The sequence below is a fragment of the Salvelinus namaycush genome, unplaced genomic scaffold (assembly GCF_016432855.1).
Source record: "Salvelinus namaycush isolate Seneca unplaced genomic scaffold, SaNama_1.0 Scaffold1316, whole genome shotgun sequence".
Taxonomy (NCBI): domain Eukaryota; kingdom Metazoa; phylum Chordata; class Actinopteri; order Salmoniformes; family Salmonidae; genus Salvelinus; species Salvelinus namaycush.
In genome coordinates this window covers 28,961-48,693 of record NW_024058027.1, presented here as the reverse complement: position 1 = coordinate 48,693, position 19,733 = coordinate 28,961, and the positions used below count along the sequence as shown (strand labels likewise).

The following is a 19,733-nucleotide window of genomic DNA, read 5'->3' as shown; positions in this document are numbered from 1 at the left end:
CTAGTGGAAAGCCTTCCCAGAAGAGTGGAGGCTGTTATAGCAGCAATGTTCCAACATCTAGTGGAAAGCCTTCCTAGAAGAGTGGAGCCTGTTATAGCAGCAAAGGGGGGACCAACTCCATATTTAATACCCATGTTTTTTGGAATGAGATGTTGGACGGGCAGGTGTCCACATGCTTTTGGTCATATAGTGTACAAACTACAAACGCTATAGAAATTCCACTCACAACACTAACACGTGTCCAAACGTGATATTTTTTTATAATTGTAGCCTCTCTTTAGTGTGGTAACAGATTGTTTCCAGAGTGTTTTATATAATGTTTTATTAACTATAACTCTGATTTTGACCCTGATGATATTGACCACTGTTTTACTGGTTTGTTAATTATTTTGCTGTGGATGGGCTACGGGGGTTGTTCTTGGATGGACAGACATGTCTGTGGGTCGATAACTGATCTACAAGAGTTTGACGAGTGTCGACTTTGGGGAGGTATTTTGTAAAAAAAATAAATAAATAAAAAAGTGTATCCTGGATCAGAAAACACAATGCAGGACTATATATTGGAAAAACCAGACGTATTTATTTAAATTGAAAGTTTCTTATTTTGATTGAAAATGGATATCAAGATATACTGAATAACTAATTTTGAGAAAAAAATAAGATGTATTGATTTGTTGTCTATAAAGTATTAGTGAAATATAAATTATATTGATATTTCAAAGTTTTACATTTTGGAATTGATCTTTAGCCAAACTAGTGTGATTTGTATTGGAAGTAATTGATCTTTAGACAAACTAGTGTGATTTATTTTGGAAGTAATTGTGAAAGTGACTATTGAAACAACCGCTGAAGAAACTTATTGCATTGAAATGTGTCTTGCAAACGTCAGTCTATGAGTGCCGTACACGGAGCTGGTGAACTTGTGGGACTTCAGTCATGTAAACTGGTTGAGTTGTCCTTGATGTTAACAGTATGCTATGCATGAAATGAGTAAAAACAGAAAATGACATTGAATTTGGACTTTCTTGGCATTTTACTTTTTAAAAAAAAATAGGCAAAAGTTGTAAGCCGGTTAAATTTTTATTATAAATCAACTAATCCTTGAAATACTATTTGCACTTTCATAGTCTATACTTTATACATTCCCTCTTTTAAATGAAAAACATACTGTTTTGATGTGTGGCCAATAAACATGGAGTTTTACTACTGGGGTAGAATGTATTTTTTTTCAATGCAAAAACATAAAAATCTATTTCAATCTTAACCAGTGCTTTCTATGGAGTTTTACTTCTGAGATTAATGTTATTTTTTATTATAAAACATTCAAAATAAAACAAAATGTTCACCAATGCTTTCTATTATCTACATTCATACAGTCCCATCAAAGTATTCATACCACTTGACTTATTCTAAATTTTTTTGTGTTACAGCCTGAATTCAAAATGGATTAAATGTATGTTTTTTCTCTCTCACCATCTACACACAAATACCCCACAATGACAAAGTGAAAACATGTTTTTTAGATTTTTTTTTTGCAAATGTATTGAAAATGAAATACAGAAATATCTCATTTACACAAGTATTCACACCCCTAAATCAATACATGTTAGAATCCCCTTTGCCAGCGATTACAGCTGTCAGTCTTTCTGGTTAAAAGGCGCTGCGTGGTCAATTCGACGTCTGCTAATCATGTTATGTTAATGCGGAGCTATTTGGAGCGATAATGCTGCAGTTCGTTGGTTGTAATTTTGGGTAGAGCAGACATTTCCATATATTGTTGTTAGCTGTGTGTGATATAATTTACAAAGATTATACTATTTTTAAAAATGTATTTCCAAATGTATTTATTTTTTTAAATCAATTAGTATAATTGAATTTAATCAACATATTTGTTGTAAAATTTGTTCTGTATTTTCTGGTGGATTAAACTGAAATTGCAACCAACTTCATGAGGCTGTGGAGGTATCCAAATTGTGGATTTAAAAGAAAACATGAATCATTAGCGTACAATGACACCTTTGTTTTTAAGCCCTGGATTTCTAGCCCCTTGATATTATTGTTGGATCTGATTCCGATGGCCATAATAAATAGATATGCCGATAGTGGACAACCTTGTTTTTCTTCTCCTCTTGACAATTGAATACTTTCTGAGAAGTAGCCAATATTAACTATTTTACTATTTACTACTACTATTTTTGAAATATTCCAGGCATTTATATATAAACTCCAGTCGTGCTTTATCAAAAGGCTTTTCAAAGTCAGCCATAAATACCAGGCCTGGTTTCCCAGATTTTTCCCAGTGTTCTATTGTTTTCAGTACTTGTCTTATATTATCTCCAATGTATCGCCCATGTAAAAAAAACTGTCTGATTAGGATGAGTAATGTCAGACAATACCTTTTGCTGTTCCTTTTTATTTAATAAGTAAACATTTCTAAAAACACAATTCCACTTTGACATTATGGGGTATTGTGTGTAGGCCGGTGACATTTAAATGACAATTTATCCATTTTAAATTCAGACTGTAACACAACAACATGTGGAAAAATTCAAGGGGTGTGAATACTTTCTGAAGGTATTAAGTTGCATAACATGGAATGTCAATAATTTATACATCAAAGAATACGAAACCAGGAAGTGCTTTCTTTGGTTGAATCTTTGATGCCGATCCACTGTTGGAGCTAGGAACACAAGCATTTCGCCCCACCCGCAATAACATCTTCTAAATACGTATATATGTGACCAATACATTTGATTTGAATAGATTTATTAAAAGGCATTATCCTTATTCCTACTCCACGCTCGTCCCTCAACTACATCAGGGCAGGTGGCTTGTTGCGCTATCTGACGTCGTAAAACAACGTATTAAGTTAACGGCAGAGTCCAATGAGCGACAGCAGCATGGTGAACAGAGAGACAATGTCCAGGTACAGGTTGAGAGCAGCAAAGACATACTCCTCTGGTGAAATGCTGTATTTGTGGTTCCCGCCCAGGATGAGCTGGGTGTCCATCACCAGGTACTGGAGACAGATATACACAAATCAGTTGTTATATTGCGACCCCCAGAAAAATATATTACTGTGTAGGTTGTTTCTGACTGCTTACAGAATGAGACATACACAGCTTTTTCATTTTAAAAACCCCCACAGGGGTGACCATTACAAAGCTACTTAAAGATTGTGTATAAAAGACTACATACATTCTTATAGAGATGTCAGTGAATGTGTATTGCTTGTTGGTATGAAGGTGCCTGAAAGGAATAGCTTTCTCAACAACCCTAGCCAATGAAAGGGATAGCTTTCTCAACAACCCTAGCCAATGAAAGGAATAGCTTTCTCAACAACCCTAGCCAATGAAAGGAATAGCTTTCTCAACAACCCTAGCCAATGAAAGGAATAGCTTTCTCAACAACCCTAGCCAATGAAAGGAATAGCTTTCTCAACAACCCTAGCCAATGAAAGGAATAGCTTTCTCAACAACCCTAGCCAATGAAAAGAATAGCTTTCTCAACAACCCTAGCCAATGAAAGGGATAGCTTTCTCAACAACCCTAGCCAATGAAAGGGATAGCTTTCTCAACAACCCTAGCCAATGAAAGGGATAGCTTTCTCAACAACCCTAGCCAATGAAAGGAATAGCTTTCTCAACAACCCTAGCCAATGAAAGGAATAGCTTTCTCAACAACCCTAGCCAATGAAAGGGATAGCTTTCTCAACAACCCTAGCCAATGAAATAGCTTTCTCAACAACCCTAGCCAATGAAAGGAATAGCTTTCTCAACAACCCTAGCCAATGAAAGGGATAGCTTTCTCAACAACCCTAGCCAATGAATGAAACAGCTGGAGGAAGAATGTTACTTACCAAAGAAAATAGCAAGGTTCCCAGGCAAGCGTACACAATGTACAGATACTATGGATTAAAAACACAAGACTAAGTTAGTTCCTGAACAAGTGTATTTCTAAAACTGAAACATGGTCAATGTGCTTCAATCTCCATTACAGTAAACAATATAAAATACTGTTGTTTTTAAAGGGGCAATCTGCGATGGGTACATCCATTTTCGGGGCCAGTCAATGCATCCATAGCCTATGAATTTGAGAGTGGTTACATTTGTCCAGACTCAATTCTTCAGCTGTTTACCAAAATAGTGGCGGGGATGGCATTGCTACTGTTTAAACAGCCTATTTTCTTAAATATTTTGTACATACGGGTATACCTGTGCAATGACTGTTGACTTACCTGGGATCGCATGATTCCACACAACAATGCAAAGGATATGAGAGTCCAGCAGAACACCCACAAGCCTCCACTGGCTAAGGTGAAGTCCCACTATAACAGAAATTAGGGAAGATGGTAGACTGCTAGTAAGCTACATTTTAGTCATTTAGCAGACGCTCTTAATCAGAGCCACTTAGTCAGTGCATTTAATTAACTAAGATACACCATGTGACCAAAAGTACGTGGACACCTATTCGTCTAATATCTCATTTAAAAATCCTGGGCATTAATATGGAGTTGGTCCCGCCCCTTTGCTGCTATAACAGCCTCCACTCTTCTGGGAAGGCTTTCCACTAGATGTTGGAACATTGCTACGGGAACTTGATGTTTTGGGCGATTAGGGCTGGCTTGCAGTCGGCGTTCCAATTCATCCCAAAGGTGTTCGATGGAGTTGAGGTCAGGGCTCTGTGCAGGCCAGTCAAGTTCTTCCACACTGATCTCAACAAACCATTTCTGTCTGGACCTTGCTTTGTGCATGGGGGCATTGTCATGCTGAAACAGGAAAGGGCCTTCCCCAAACTGTTGCCACAAAGTTGGAACCACAGAATCATCTAGAATGTCATTGTATTCTGTAGCGTTAAGATTTCCCTTCACTGGAACTAAGGGGCCCGAACCACGAAAAACAGCCCCAGACCACTATTCCTCCTCCACCAAACTTTACAGTTGGCACTATGCATTGGGGCACGTAGCGTTCTTCTGGCATCCGCCAAACCCAGTTTATTCTGTCCAACTGCCAGATGGTGAAGTGTGATTCATCACTCCAGAGAACACGTTTCCACTGCTCCAGAGTCCAATGGCGGTGAGCTTTACACCACTCCAGCCGACGCTTGGCATTGTGCATGGTGATCTTAGGCTTGTGTGCGGCTGCTCGGCCATGGAAACCCATTTCATGAAGCTCCCGACAAACAGTTATTTTACTGACGTTGCTTCCAAAGGCAGTTTAGAACTCAGTAGTGAGTGTTGCCACCGAGGACAGATGATTTTTACGCGCTTCAGCACTCGGCGGTCCCGTTCTGTGAGTTTGTGTGGCCTACCACTTCACGGCTGAGCCGTTGTTGCTCCTAGAAGTTTCCACTTCACAATAACAGCACCTAGAGTTGACAAGGTCAGCTCTAGCAGGGAAGAAATTTAACAAACTGACTTGTTGGAAATGTGGCATCGTATGACGGTGCCACGTTGAAAGTCACTGAGCTCTTCAGTAAAGGCCATTCTACTGCCAATGTTTGTCTATGGAGATTGCATGGCTGTGTACTCGATTTTATACACCTGTCATCAACCGATGTGGCTGAAATAGCCAAATCCACTAATTTGAAGGGGTGTCCACATACTTTTGTATCAATAGTTGTAGGTGAGACAACCACAGATCACAGTCATTTACCAGGTTTCCATCCTTTTTATGCCAGTAAAGTATGGAACCCGCAAAGGTGGGATCTTTTTGTGTCAGTAAAATGTATAATGTGAGAAATAGTGGTGGAAATATTGATTAAAAAACCCATCATATCGCAGTAAACTTGGAGTCACGTGATATGTTTCGTTGTGGAAAAGCATGCAGTGTATAAGCAGATGGAATAAGTTATGAACTTTAGGCCTAATTTACACTGACTGAACAAAACATTAAGAACACCTGCTCTTTCCATGACATAGACTGACCAGGTGAATCCAGGTGAAAGATATGATCCCTTATTGATGTCACTTCTTAAATCAACTTCAATCAGTGTAGATGAAGGGAAGGAGACAAGTTAAAGAAGGATTTTTAAGCCTTGAGACAATTGTGTATGTGTACCATTCAGAGGGTGAACGGGCAAGATAAAATATTTAAGTGCCTTTGAACGGGGTATGGTAGTAGGTGCCAGGCGCACCGGTTTGTGTCAAGAACTGCAATGCTGCTGGGTTTTTCACGCTCAACAGTTTACCGTGTGTAACAAGAACGGTCCACCACCTAAAGGACATCCAGCCATCTTGACACAACTGTGGGGAAGCATTGGAGTCAACATGGGGCCAGCATCCCTGTGGAACGCTTTCAACACCTTGTAGAGTCCATGCCCCAACGAACTGAGTTTGTTCTGACGGCAGAAGGTGGTGCAACTCAATATTAGGAAGGTGTTCCTAATGTTTTGTACAGTCAGTGTATTTCATAACTTCATAACTTATGGTCCTTAAAGGAAAACTCCACCCAAAAACTCTATTTTGGTATTTGTTTCATTAGTCTATTGTTGATACAGTCCCAAAATGTTTTGCATGTCAGCAAGTTTTCAAGATATGCAACTTTCACAATATAGAAATATGTCCCGTGTGATGCATTTTGGCTGCCACAAATCAAATAAAAATAATCTGTCTTTTATCCAAATCTCATCATATAACTCACTCTGTCCACTTCATCACAAACTGTCTACCGCACAAACTGTCTAACGCACAAACTGTCTAACGCACAAACTGACTAACGCACAAACTGACTAACGCACAAACTGTCTAACGCACAAACTGTCTAACGCACAAACTGTCTAACGCACAAACTGACTAACGCACAAACAGTCTAACGCACAAACTGTCTAACGCACAAACTGACTAACGCACAAACTGTCTAACGCACAAACTGTCTAACGCACAAACTGTCTAACGCACAAACTGTCTAACGCACAAACTGTCTAACGCACAAACTGTCTAACGCACAAACTGACTAACGCACAAACTGTCTAACGCACAAACTGACTAACGCACAAACTGTCTAACGCACAAACTGACTAACGCACAAACTGTCTAACGCACAAACTGACTAACGCACAAACTGACTAACGCACAAACTGACTAACGCACAAACTGACTAACGCACAAACTGTCTAACGCACAAACTGTCTAACGCACAAACTGTCTAACGCACAAACTGACTAACGCACAAACTGTCTAACGCACAAACTGACTAACGCACAAACTGTCTAACGCACAAACTGACTAACGCACAAACTGACTAACGCACAAACTGTCTAACGCACAAACTGTCTAACGCACAAACTGACTAACGCACAAACTGTCTAACGCACAAACTGACTAACGCACAAACTGTCTAACGCACAAACTGTCTACCGCACAAACTGTCTAACGCACAAACTGACTAACGCACAAACTGTCTAACGCACAAACTGTCTACCGCACAAACTGTCTAACGCACAAACTGACTAAAACATGCATCAAAACCAGCTTGGGGTAGTTTACTATATTATTGCAACAGTTTTTGTGACAAAACCATCGGTAGAGTTGAAAATGCATGGAAACCCATTTAACTCAGATTGTTTTGTACCTTACATGGGAACTTAACCGCAATAGTGTTTTTTTGTAATGTGCCATACGTCATCACACACAGCCTTTTATCCACAACAAGTCAGTTTGATGGAAACACCCCTCTGCTGGGAAAATGTGCAATTGCGTTTCCTTGAATCCTCGTGTCCTCTCTCCTCGCCTCCTTCTCAAAACCCATTGGATGAAAAGGTCAGAGCTCCCTCCCTTCTGACCTTTTCATCCAATAGGTTTTGAGAAGGAGGCGAGGAGAGCGGACGTGACGAATCAAGGAAATGCTATTGAGATTCTCCCCCATTTTGAAGTAGTCATTTGGGTGAGACTTCCTATGTGTTAAGGAAGATAACAGAATTCCTTTCAGGTCATCAGGAGACGTCAGCCAATGATTTAAACTCCTCAGCAAACATTCCATAACTGCAGGTGGCAGTAAATCACCAACCTGGCTTTATACCTGATCAGACTGTACACACTCTAGGTGGCAGTAAATCACCTACCTGGCTTTATACCTGATCAGACTGTACACACTCTAGGTGGCAGTAAATCACCAACCTGGCTTTATACCTGATCAGACTGTACACACTCTAGGTGGCAGTAAATCACCTACCTGGCTTTATACCTGATCAGACTGTACACACTCTAGGTGGCAGTAAATCACCAACCTGACTTTATACCTGATCAGACTGTACACACTCTAGGTGGCAGTAAATCACCTACCTGGCTTTATACCTGATCAGACTGTACACACTCTGGGTGGCAGTAAATCACCTACCTGGCTTTATACCTGATCAGACTGTACACTCTAGGTGGCAGTAAATCACCTACCTGGCTTTATACCTGATCAGACTGTACACACTCTAGGTGGCAGTAAATCACCAACCTGACTTTATACCTGATCAGACTGTACACACTCTAGGTGGCAGTAAATCTCCAACCTGGCTTTATACCTGATCAGACTGTACACACTCTAGGTGGCAGTAAATCTCCAACCTGGCTTTATACCTGATCAGACTGTACACACTGCAGCACAGTAGATGGTGGTATGCAGTGTGTTCTTGTTTCTTCATAGATTACCAGTACACTTACAAGTTGAAGGAGAGGAAATGGACTACTTTAAAATGGAGATAGCCACAATGGCGCTGCCCATGCTTTCACAGAACACGGTCATTACAAGGATTTCAGGTGTGCCATCTTTCTACATCTATGGAGACTACGTACTCTGGACTGCATGGCGAAGACACTCAGAGCCAGGGAGACCAGTGCTGTGGCGCCCACAGCCCACATCACAGCTTCCGCCTCATAGAACCTGCAACACAAACCAAACTCTCGTCTTTCACTGAAAATAAGGTTGCAACATTTCTGTAACTTTCCCCGCAAATTCCCGAGGCTTTTACAGAAATCCTGGTTGGACGATACCCCCGGAATTGGGAGGGAATAAGAAGGAAAGCAGGAAATCTCCAACCATGATTTCTGGAAAACTTGAACATTTTGGGAAAGTTACCGGCGTTTTTCAACCCTACACTGAAATATCACTGGATCTATTACAGTCAGGTATCCTACTGTAAACCTCCATGGAGGATTGGTTTAGACATACGATTATACTGCAAACCTCCATGGAGGATTGGTTTAGACATATGATTATACTACAAACCTCCATGGAGGATTGGTTTAGACATTAGATTATACTGCAAACCTCCATGGAGGATTGGTTTAGACATACGATTATACTACAAACCTCCATGGAGGATTGGTTTAGACATTAGATTATACTACAAACCTCCATGGAGGATTGGTTTAGACATATTATACTACAAACCTCCATGGAGGATTGGTTTAGACATATTATACTACAAACCTCCATGGAGGATTGGTTTAGACATATTATACTGTAAACCTCCATGGAGGATTGGTTTAGACATTAGATTATACTACAAACCTCCATGTAGGATTGGTTTAGACATACGATTATACTACAAACCTCCATGGAGGATTGGTTTAGACATTAGATTATACTACAAACCTCCATGGAGGATTGGTTTAGACATTAGATTATACTACAAACCTCCATGGAGGATTGGTTTAGACATTAGATTATACTACAAACCTCCATGGAGGATTGGTTTAGACATTAGATTATACTACAAACCTCCATGTAGGATTGGTTTAGACATACGATTATACTACAAACCTCCATGGAGGATTGGTTTAGACATTAGATTATACTACAAACCTCCATGGAGGATTGGTTTAGACATTAGATTATACTACAAACCTCCATGGAGGATTGGTTTAGACATTAGATTATACTACAAACCTCCATGGAGGAATGGTTTAGACATACGATTATACTACAAACCTCCATGGAGGAATGGTTTAGACATACGATTATACTGCAAACCTCCATGGAGGATTGGTTTAGACATATTATACTGCAAACCTCCATGGAGGATTGGTTTAGACATTAGATTATACTACAAACCTCCATGGAGGAATGGTTTAGACATACGATTATACTACACACCTCCATGGAGGATTGGTTTAGACATACGATTATACTACAAACCTCCATGGAGGAATGGTTTAGACATACGATTATACTACAAACCTCCATGGAGGATTGGTTTAGACATACGATTATACTACAAACCTCCATGGAGGATTGGTTTAGACATATTATACTACAAACCTCCATGGAGGATTGGTTTAGACATACGATTATACTACAAACCTCCATGGAGGAATGGTTTAGACATACGATTATACTACACACCTCCATGGAGGATTGGTTTAGACATACGATTATACTACAAACCTCCATGGAGGAATGGTTTAGACATACGATTATACTACAAACCTCCATGGAGGATTGGTTTAGACATACGATTATACTACAAACCTCCATGGAGGAATGGTTTAGACATATTATACTACAAACCTCCATGGAGGAATGGTTTAGACATACGATTATACTACAAACCTCCATGGAGGATTGGTTTAGACATTAGATTATACTACAAACCTCCATGGAGGATTGGTTTAGACATTAGATTATACTACAAACCTCCATGGAGGATTGGTTTAGACATTAGATTATACTACAAACCTCCATGGAGGATTGGTTTAGACATTAGATTATACTACAAACCTCCATGGAGGATTGGTTTAGACATACGATTATACTACAAACCTCCATGGAGGATTGGTTTAGACATACGATTATACTACAAACCTCCATGGAGGATTGGTTTAGACATTAGATTATACTACACACCTCCATGGAGGATTGATTTAGACATACGATTATACTACAAACCTCCATGGAGGAATGGTTTAGACATTAGATTATACTACAAACCTCCATGGAGGATTGGTTTAGACATACGATTATACTACAAACCTCCATGGAGGATTGGTTTAGACATTAGATTATACTACAAACCTCCATGGAGGATTGGTTTAGACATACGATTATACTACAAACCTCCATGGAGGATTGGTTTAGACATACGATTATACTACAAGCTTCCATGGAGGATTGGTTTAGACATTAGATTATACTACAAACCTCCATGGAGGATTGGTTTAGACATACGATTATACTACAAACCTCCATGGAGGATTGGTTTAGACATTAGATTATACTACAAACCTCCATGTAGGATTGGTTTAGACATACGATTATACTACAAACCTCCATGGAGGATTGGTTTAGACATTAGATTATACTACAAACCTCCATAGAGGATTGGTTTAGACATATTATACTACAAACCTCCATGGAGGATTGGTTTAGACATACGATTATACTACAAACCTCCATGGAGGATTGGTTTAGACATATTATACTACAAACCTCCATGGAGGATTGGTTTAGACATTAGATTATACTACAAACCTCCATGTAGGATTGGTTTAGACATACGATTATACTACAAACCTCCATGGAGGATTGGTTTAGACATTAGATTATACTACAAACCTCCATGGAGGATTGGTTTAGACATTAGATTATACTACAAACCTCCATGGAGGATTGGTTTAGACATTAGATTATACTACAAACCTCCATGGAGGATTGGTTTAGACATATTATACTACAAACCTCCATGGAGGATTGGTTTAGACATATTATACTGTAAACCTCCATGGAGGATTGGTTTAGACATATTATACTGTAAACCTCCATGGAGGATTGGTTTAGACATATTATACTGTAAACCTCCATGGAGGATTGGTTTAGACATATTATACTACACACCTCCATGGAGGATTGGTTTAGACATATTATACTGTAAACCTCCATGGAGGAATGGTTTAGACATACGATTATACTACAAACCTCCATGGAGGAATGGTTTAGACATACGATTATACTACACACCTCCATGGAGGATTGGTTTAGACATACGATTATACTACAAACCTCCATGGAGGAATGGTTTAGACATACGATTATACTACAAACCTCCATGGAGGATTGGTTTAGACATACGATTATACTACAAACCTCCATGGAGGATTGGTTTAGACATATTATACTACAAACCTCCATGGAGGATTGGTTTAGACATTAGATTATACTACAAACCTCCATGGAGGATTGGTTTAGACATTAGATTATACTACAAACCTCCATGGAGGATTGGTTTAGACATTAGATTATACTACAAACCTCCATGGAGGATTGGTTTAGACATTAGATTATACTACAAACCTCCATGGAGGATTGGTTTAGACATTAGATTATACTACACACCTCCATGGAGGATTGGTTTAGACATTAGATTATACTACAAACCTCCATGGAGGATTGGTTTAGACATTAGATTATACTACAAACCTCCATGGAGGAATGGTTTAGACATTAGATTATACTACAAACCTCCATGGAGGATTGGTTTAGACATTAGATTATACTACAAACCTCCATGGAGGAATGGTTTAGACATATTATACTACACACCTCCATGGAGGATTGGTTTAGACATACGATTATACTACAAACCTCCATGGAGGATTGGTTTAGACATACGATTATACTACAAACCTCCATGGAGGATTGGTTTAGACATACGATTATACTACAAACCTCCATGGAGGAATGGTTTAGACATACGATTATACTACAAACCTCCATGGAGGATTGGTTTAGACATACGATTATACTACAAACCTCCATGGAGGAATGGTTTAGACATACGATTATACTACAAACCTCCATGGAGGATTGGTTTAGACATTAGATTATACTACAAACCTCCATGGAGGATTGGTTTAGACATACGATTATACTACAAACCTCCATGGAGGATTGGTTTAGACATATATTATACTACAAACCTCCATGGAGGAATGGTTTAGACATACGATTATACTACAAACCTCCATGGAGGATTGGTTTAGACATTAGATTATACTACAAACCTCCATGGAGGATTGGTTTAGACATACGATTATACTACAAACCTCCATGGAGGATTGGTTTAGACATACGATTATACTACAAACCTCCATGGAGGATTGGTTTAGACATTAGATTATACTACAAACCTCCATGGAGGATTGGTTTAGACATTAGATTATACTACACACCTCCATGGAGGATTGATTTAGACATACGATTATACTACAAACCTCCATGGAGGAATGGTTTAGACATTAGATTATACTACAAACCTCCATGGAGGATTGGTTTAGACATACGATTATACTACAAACCTCCATGGAGGATTGGTTTAGACATTAGATTATACTACAAACCTCCATGGAGGATTGGTTTAGACATACGATTATACTACAAACCTCCATGGAGGATTGGTTTAGACATACGATTATACTACAAACCTCCATGGAGGATTGGTTTAGACATTAGATTATACTACAAACCTCCATGGAGGATTGGTTTAGACATACGATTATACTACAAACCTCCATGGAGGATTGGTTTAGACATACGATTATACTACAAACCTCCATGGAGGATTGGTTTAGACATTAGATTATACTACAAACCTCCATGGAGGATTGGTTTAGACATTAGATTATACTACACACCTCCATGGAGGATTGATTTAGACATACGATTATACTACAAACCTCCATGGAGGAATGGTTTAGACATTAGATTATACTACAAACCTCCATGGAGGATTGGTTTAGACATACGATTATACTACAAACCTCCATGGAGGATTGGTTTAGACATTAGATTATACTACAAACCTCCATGGAGGATTGGTTTAGACATACGATTATACTACAAACCTCCATGGAGGATTGGTTTAGACATACGATTATACTACAAGCTTCCATGGAGGATTGGTTTAGACATTAGATTATACTACAAACCTCCATGGAGGATTGGTTTAGACATACGATTATACTACAAACCTCCATGGAGGATTGGTTTAGACATATTATACTACAAACCTCCATGGAGGATTGGTTTAGACATACGATTATACTACAAACCTCCATGGAGGATTGGTTTAGACATTAGATTATACTACAAACCTCCATGGAGGATTGGTTTAGACATACGATTATACTACAAACCTCCATGGAGGATTGGTTTAGACATACGATTATACTACAAACTTCCATGGAGGATTGGTTTAGACATTAGATTATACTACAAACCTCCATGGAGGATTGGTTTAGACATACGATTATACTACAAACCTCCATGGAGGATTGGTTTAGACATATTATACTACAAACCTCCATGGAGGATTGGTTTAGACATTAGATTATACTACAAACCTCCATGGAGGATTGGTTTAGACATTAGATTATACTACAAACCTCCATGGAGGATTGGTTTAGACATTAGATTATACTACAAACCTCCATGGAGGATTGGTTTAGACATTAGATTATACTACAAACCTCCATGGAGGATTGGTTTAGACATTAGATTATACTACACACCTCCATGGAGGATTGGTTTAGACATTAGATTATACTACAAACCTCCATGGAGGATTGGTTTAGACATTAGATTATACTACAAACCTCCATGGAGGAATGGTTTAGACATTAGATTATACTACAAACCTCCATGGTGGATTGGTTTAGACATACGATTATACTACAAACCTCCATGGAGGATTGGTTTAGACATTAGATTATACTACAAACCTCCATGGAGGAATGGTTTAGACATATTATACTACACACCTCCATGGAGGATTGGTTTAGACATACGATTATACTACAAACCTCCATGGAGGATTGGTTTAGACATACGATTATACTACAAACCTCCATGGAGGATTGGTTTAGACATACGATTATACTACAAACCTCCATGGAGGATTGGTTTAGACATAAGCTCATACTGCCAACCCGCTGTGTGCATGACTGACATGCTGGTTTGTAAAGGATTTAGTCTATCCAGCAGAGATCATCAGTACATCAGGGTCACTCCAGAGGCATACAGTACTCACACAGTCACAGAGCCCAGCAGGAGACCTTCTGCAATGGTCTACACAGGAAAATAACACAAAAGGTCAGACAATACAACCAACGTTGTTCACATTTATTGACGCCTTCTTGGAATCGATACTTACAAACAGTCCCAAGGCTAGGAAATTGAGCGGGACCTTCCGACGTACATCGGCACAACAGGACAAGGCAACGATGATGACGAGCACCACTGCTCTGTTCAGGAAACAACAGTACGAGATATTAATACAATATATTACAATCACAGCGCTCAGTATAAAGGTCTTCATGTGGAGTTAATTAGTCCATCGTTTAGATATCAGGGCCTGTATTCATAAAGTGACTCAGAGCAGGAGTGATGATTTGGCATCAGGTCCAATGTCCATGTCCTGGCATTAACTACGATTGTGAGAGACAATTTACGTATTTACCTGATTTATTTGATATTAATTGTTAACCATTAATATTTAACTAATAGTAAGACATTTCTGTCCTGCTAGTGTCTCTGTTTTTTATGGTCTCCACTCTAGCTTCCTGCAGCTAATCTGGGCGTATGGTCACTGGAGATGGCTTGAGCTGACAAATTAGTTAAAAACTGCATTACCTAGACAAGAATGTGTTTTACTAGAGATAGCTTGGGAGTAGAACAATCCCTCGTTGTCTCAAAATCCTCCTTCCATCTGGGAAACTAAGCCAGGGTGGGGCTAAGACAACAACCCCGTGCAGATAACGACCAGATGAACCCAGAGTGGCTTATGATGCTCCTTGGTCTGCATGGGAGGGGTGGAACCATCCATGACTAAGCATTCTTAGTGTCAGTTGTATAAAGAACTCTGCATTCGTGTAAAAGTTCGGTTACTCGGTTCGACACTCAAAGGTGTTGGGTCGACCAGCCTCATTATTGCAATAATTAATCGATATATTGAATAAAGATGATTTGTTTGAAGAAATGACAGTTTTCTCTCACTTCTTGATTAGAATATTCCACCACATGATCTAAAAGACCCAATCAGATCCTAGATCAGCACTCCTGCTGTGAGAAGGTTTCTGAATACTGGCCCAGGAGTCAAAGCAGAGAGATTCTGTAGGATTCAGTGAGATGGTTTCTGAATACCGGCCCAGGAGTCAAAGCAGAGAGATTCTGTAGGATTCAGTGGATGTCATGACATTACTTACATCATGCAGTAGGAAAACCAGTAGGTGTTCATAGACCAGACCCTTAGAGCCTCCCTACGATTACAGAAGACAACTCATCTCTTTGTTTTGTACACTTCTTGTAGGTACATTATAAAGCTGTTGGTATTGTGCAGTTAAAAATGTAACATTGAAATCTAACAGGAACTGCTTTCAACACTTCAAAGTGTTGGACAACTGCAAAGTGTTGAAGTCTTAAAGTGTTGAAGTCTTAAAGTGTTGAAGTCTTAAAGTGTTGAAGTCTTAAAGTGTTGAAGTCTTAAAGTGTTGAAGTCTTAAAGTGTTGAAGTCTTAGTGTTGAAGTATTTAGGTGTTAAAGTTTTAATGTTGGGTAACACAAAGTGTTGAAGTGTTAAAATGTTAATGTTAAGTAACACAAAGTGTTGAAGTTTTAAAGTTGGGTAACACTTAAAGTGCCTCACCAATACAGAAAGGCACAGATGATCCCAAAGGTGAGTAGAAGCTGAATCATCAGAGTCAGGTACACCTTCTTTATAAAGCCTGTGGAAACAAATCCCTTTAACTGTAACCAGGTGTTTACAGTGGGCCCACTGAGTCAGGTATACCTTCCTTATAAAGCCTGTGGAAACAGTGGGCCCACTGAGTCAGGTATACCTTCTCTATAAAGCCTGTGGAAACAGTGGGCCCACTGAGTCAGGTATACCTTCTTTATAAAGCCTGTGGAAACAGTGGGCCCACTGAGTCAGGTATACCTTCTCTATAAAGCCTGTGGAAACAGTGGGCCCACTGAGTCAGGTACACCTTATTTATAAAGCCTGTGGAAACAGTGGGCCCACTGAGTCAGGTACACCTTCTTTATAAAGCCTGTGGGAACAGTGGGCCCACTGAGTCAGGTACACCTTCTCTATAAAGCCTGTGGAAACAGTGGGCCCACTGAGTCAGGTATACCTTCTCTATAAAGCCTGTGGAAACAGTGGGCCCACTGAGTCAGGTACACCTTCCTTATAAAGCCTGTGGAAACAGTGGGCCCACTGAGTCAGGTACACCTTCCTTATAAAGCCTGTGGAAACAGTGGGCCCACTGAGTCAGGTATACCTTCTCTATAAAGCCTGTGGAAACAGTGGGCCCACTGAGTCAGGTATACCTTCTTTATAAAGCCTGTGGAAACAGTGGGCCCACTGAGTCAGGTATACCTTCTCTATAAAGCCTGTGGAAACAGTGGGCCCACTGAGTCAGGTACACCTTATTTATAAAGCCTGTGGAAACAGTGGGCCCACTGAGTCAGGTACACCTTCTTTATAAAGCCTGTGGGAACAGTGGGCCCACTGAGTCAGGTACACCTTCTCTATAAAGCCTGTGGAAACAGTGGGCCCACTGAGTCAGGTATACCTTCTCTATAAAGCCTGTGGAAACAGTGGGCCCACTGAGTCAGGTACACCTTCCTTATAAAGCCTGTGGAAACAGTGGGCCCACTGAGTCAGGTACACCTTCCTTATAAAGCCTGTGGAAACAGTGGGCCCACTAGTTAACTTCAGGCCAATAAGACGGAGCACAGCAGTAGGGCTGCTTTCACCACAAGGCTTGTTTATTCAATGGCCGTGTACCTGACTCAGTGTGTATCAAGCGTCTCACAGTAGGGGTTGCTGATCTAGGATCAGGTTTGCCCTGTCCACCCAATCATATTAATTATGATCCTTAAAGGGAAAACTGATCCTAAATCAGCACTCCTACTAGGAGAGGATTGATGCGGCTCCAGATCATCATGATACAAGGACACCAACCCCCCCCCCAAAAAACCCTGTGTCTGAGTCTCTAATGGCCCCCTATTCCCTATGTTGTGCACTACTTTTCAACAGAACCCTATGGGCGCTGGTCAAAAGTAGGCGACTACATAGCAAATAGGGTACCATTTCAGACGTAGGCACTGACTAACCTCTTCTTATAGCTTTGTCATCAAAGCATCCGGTGTCCTCCAGCCCGGTGGAATAGTCAGGTGGTAGTGGAGGAGCCCATTGTTGTTGCTGGTCCTCGGGATGACCCTGACCCATGTCGTTATACTGACCCGCTGGGGAGACCACCGCTATGTTGCCAGGGCCAACGCTCAGACCATAGTGGGGAGAACTGTTGTTGTTTTGGCCATCGGGGTTCTGTTGGCCGTAGGGGTTCTGTTGACCATCGTCCTGAGAGTAGGGCGGTGGGGGTTGGACTTCACTGCTTCTCTTCGATTGATCCATGTTACCCTCCTAAAAAGATTTTCGTCAAGGTAATAAGTCCTAATCATTCACACACACAGAGAAATGTACCTGCGTCATTAACCAGGCAATAAACCTTCCTCTTCCTTTCACTGTCCTGATAGACACAAGATCCTGTTGAATAATCCGCGAACTGGAGAGAAAAGCCCTAGTAAATGCAGCAAAGTTATGAACTATAAAGATATAAAATATATTCATATTTCATCTAAAAAATACAAATATATTTGTACATCATATAGGTGAAATCCAACTCTAAATCCTCCCGTGCCATTGTGGAATAACCCACCACTGTTGATAAGGAACCTTTATGTAACGAGGTAAGTACATACATGTAATATATAACAGCAGTCGGCGTAACTAATCATTTAAACATATTGATTGTCTTATAATTCTACCCTCAGATCTACTCAGCTTACCTCTTACACAGCGCTCCGGTCTGACTGACTACACAGCGCTCCGGTCTTTCTCTTCCTGTAACTGTTCCCTCCAGGGCAAAGTCTACCTGTAATCAGTTGGCCTGCATCCCAAACGGAGACCTATTCACCCTAATCCCTATGCGGTGCACTACTATGTAGGGAATGCGTTTCCATTTGGGACGTAACCCGTGTTTTCCACAGAGACGGGACTTTGCTTTCAGCTAAATTATACATCTTTAAGGAAAGGTTAAGGTTAGGGTTAGGGGAAGGGTTAAGGTTAGGGTTAAGGTTAGGGTTAGGGGAAGGGTTAAGGTTAGGGTTAAGGTTAGGGTTAGGGTAAGAGTTAAGGTTAGGGTTAAGGGAAGAGTTAAGGTTAGGGTTAGGGGAAGAGTTAAGGTTAGGGTTAAGGGAAGGGTTAAGGGAAGGGTTAGGGGAAGGGTTAGGGGAAGGGTTAAGGTTAGGGTTAGGGGAAGAGTTAAGGTTAGGGTTAAGGGAAGGGTTAAGGGAAGGGTTAAGAGAAGGGTTAGGGGAAGGGTTAGCTGAGATGCTAAGTAGTTGCAAAGTAGGCAAAAACTTGTAAGTAGTTGCAAAGTTGCTAAAGTTGTCCGTGAGGCGATTCGAATACGCCACCTTTGATTTGCAAGATGTTTCCCGTTATACGCCCACCAATCCACCCCGAACAAACACCCTCCTTTAGTTTTTGCCTTAAGTAACCTTCAGTCTTATGTAGCCGTACCATACGTAACATATCGTGCTAATTTGAGTGTCACCGGATTTACGATAAATATGTTACGTCTAGTCTGTGAGACCAGGCTGATAATTCATTCATGGGAAGAGGACATTACATACAGTATCAAAAAGAAATCCAACAAACCTTTTTCAAAGTGTAAATCCCTTTTGG

The 19,733-nt window shown here is 40.2% G+C and overlaps 1 protein-coding gene across 1 annotated transcript; it reads right to left on the bottom strand.

Moving 5' to 3' along the window:
* Positions 1-2,395: 2,395 nt before the first annotated feature.
* Positions 2,396-18,913, bottom strand: zgc:110410 (uncharacterized protein LOC553618 homolog). The gene is made up of 10 exons (XM_038982837.1): positions 18,833-18,913; positions 18,098-18,407; positions 16,626-16,704; positions 16,186-16,239; positions 15,135-15,225; positions 15,012-15,049; positions 8,782-8,869; positions 4,237-4,326; positions 3,859-3,906; positions 2,396-3,019 (listed from the first exon to the last, which is right to left on the bottom strand). Exons 2-10 carry the CDS (start codon positions 18,396-18,398, stop codon positions 2,870-2,872), a joined length of 939 nt encoding a protein of 312 aa, XP_038838765.1. The 5' UTR covers positions 18,399-18,407; positions 18,833-18,913; the 3' UTR covers positions 2,396-2,869.
* Between the last annotated feature and the right edge of the window lie 820 nt (positions 18,914-19,733).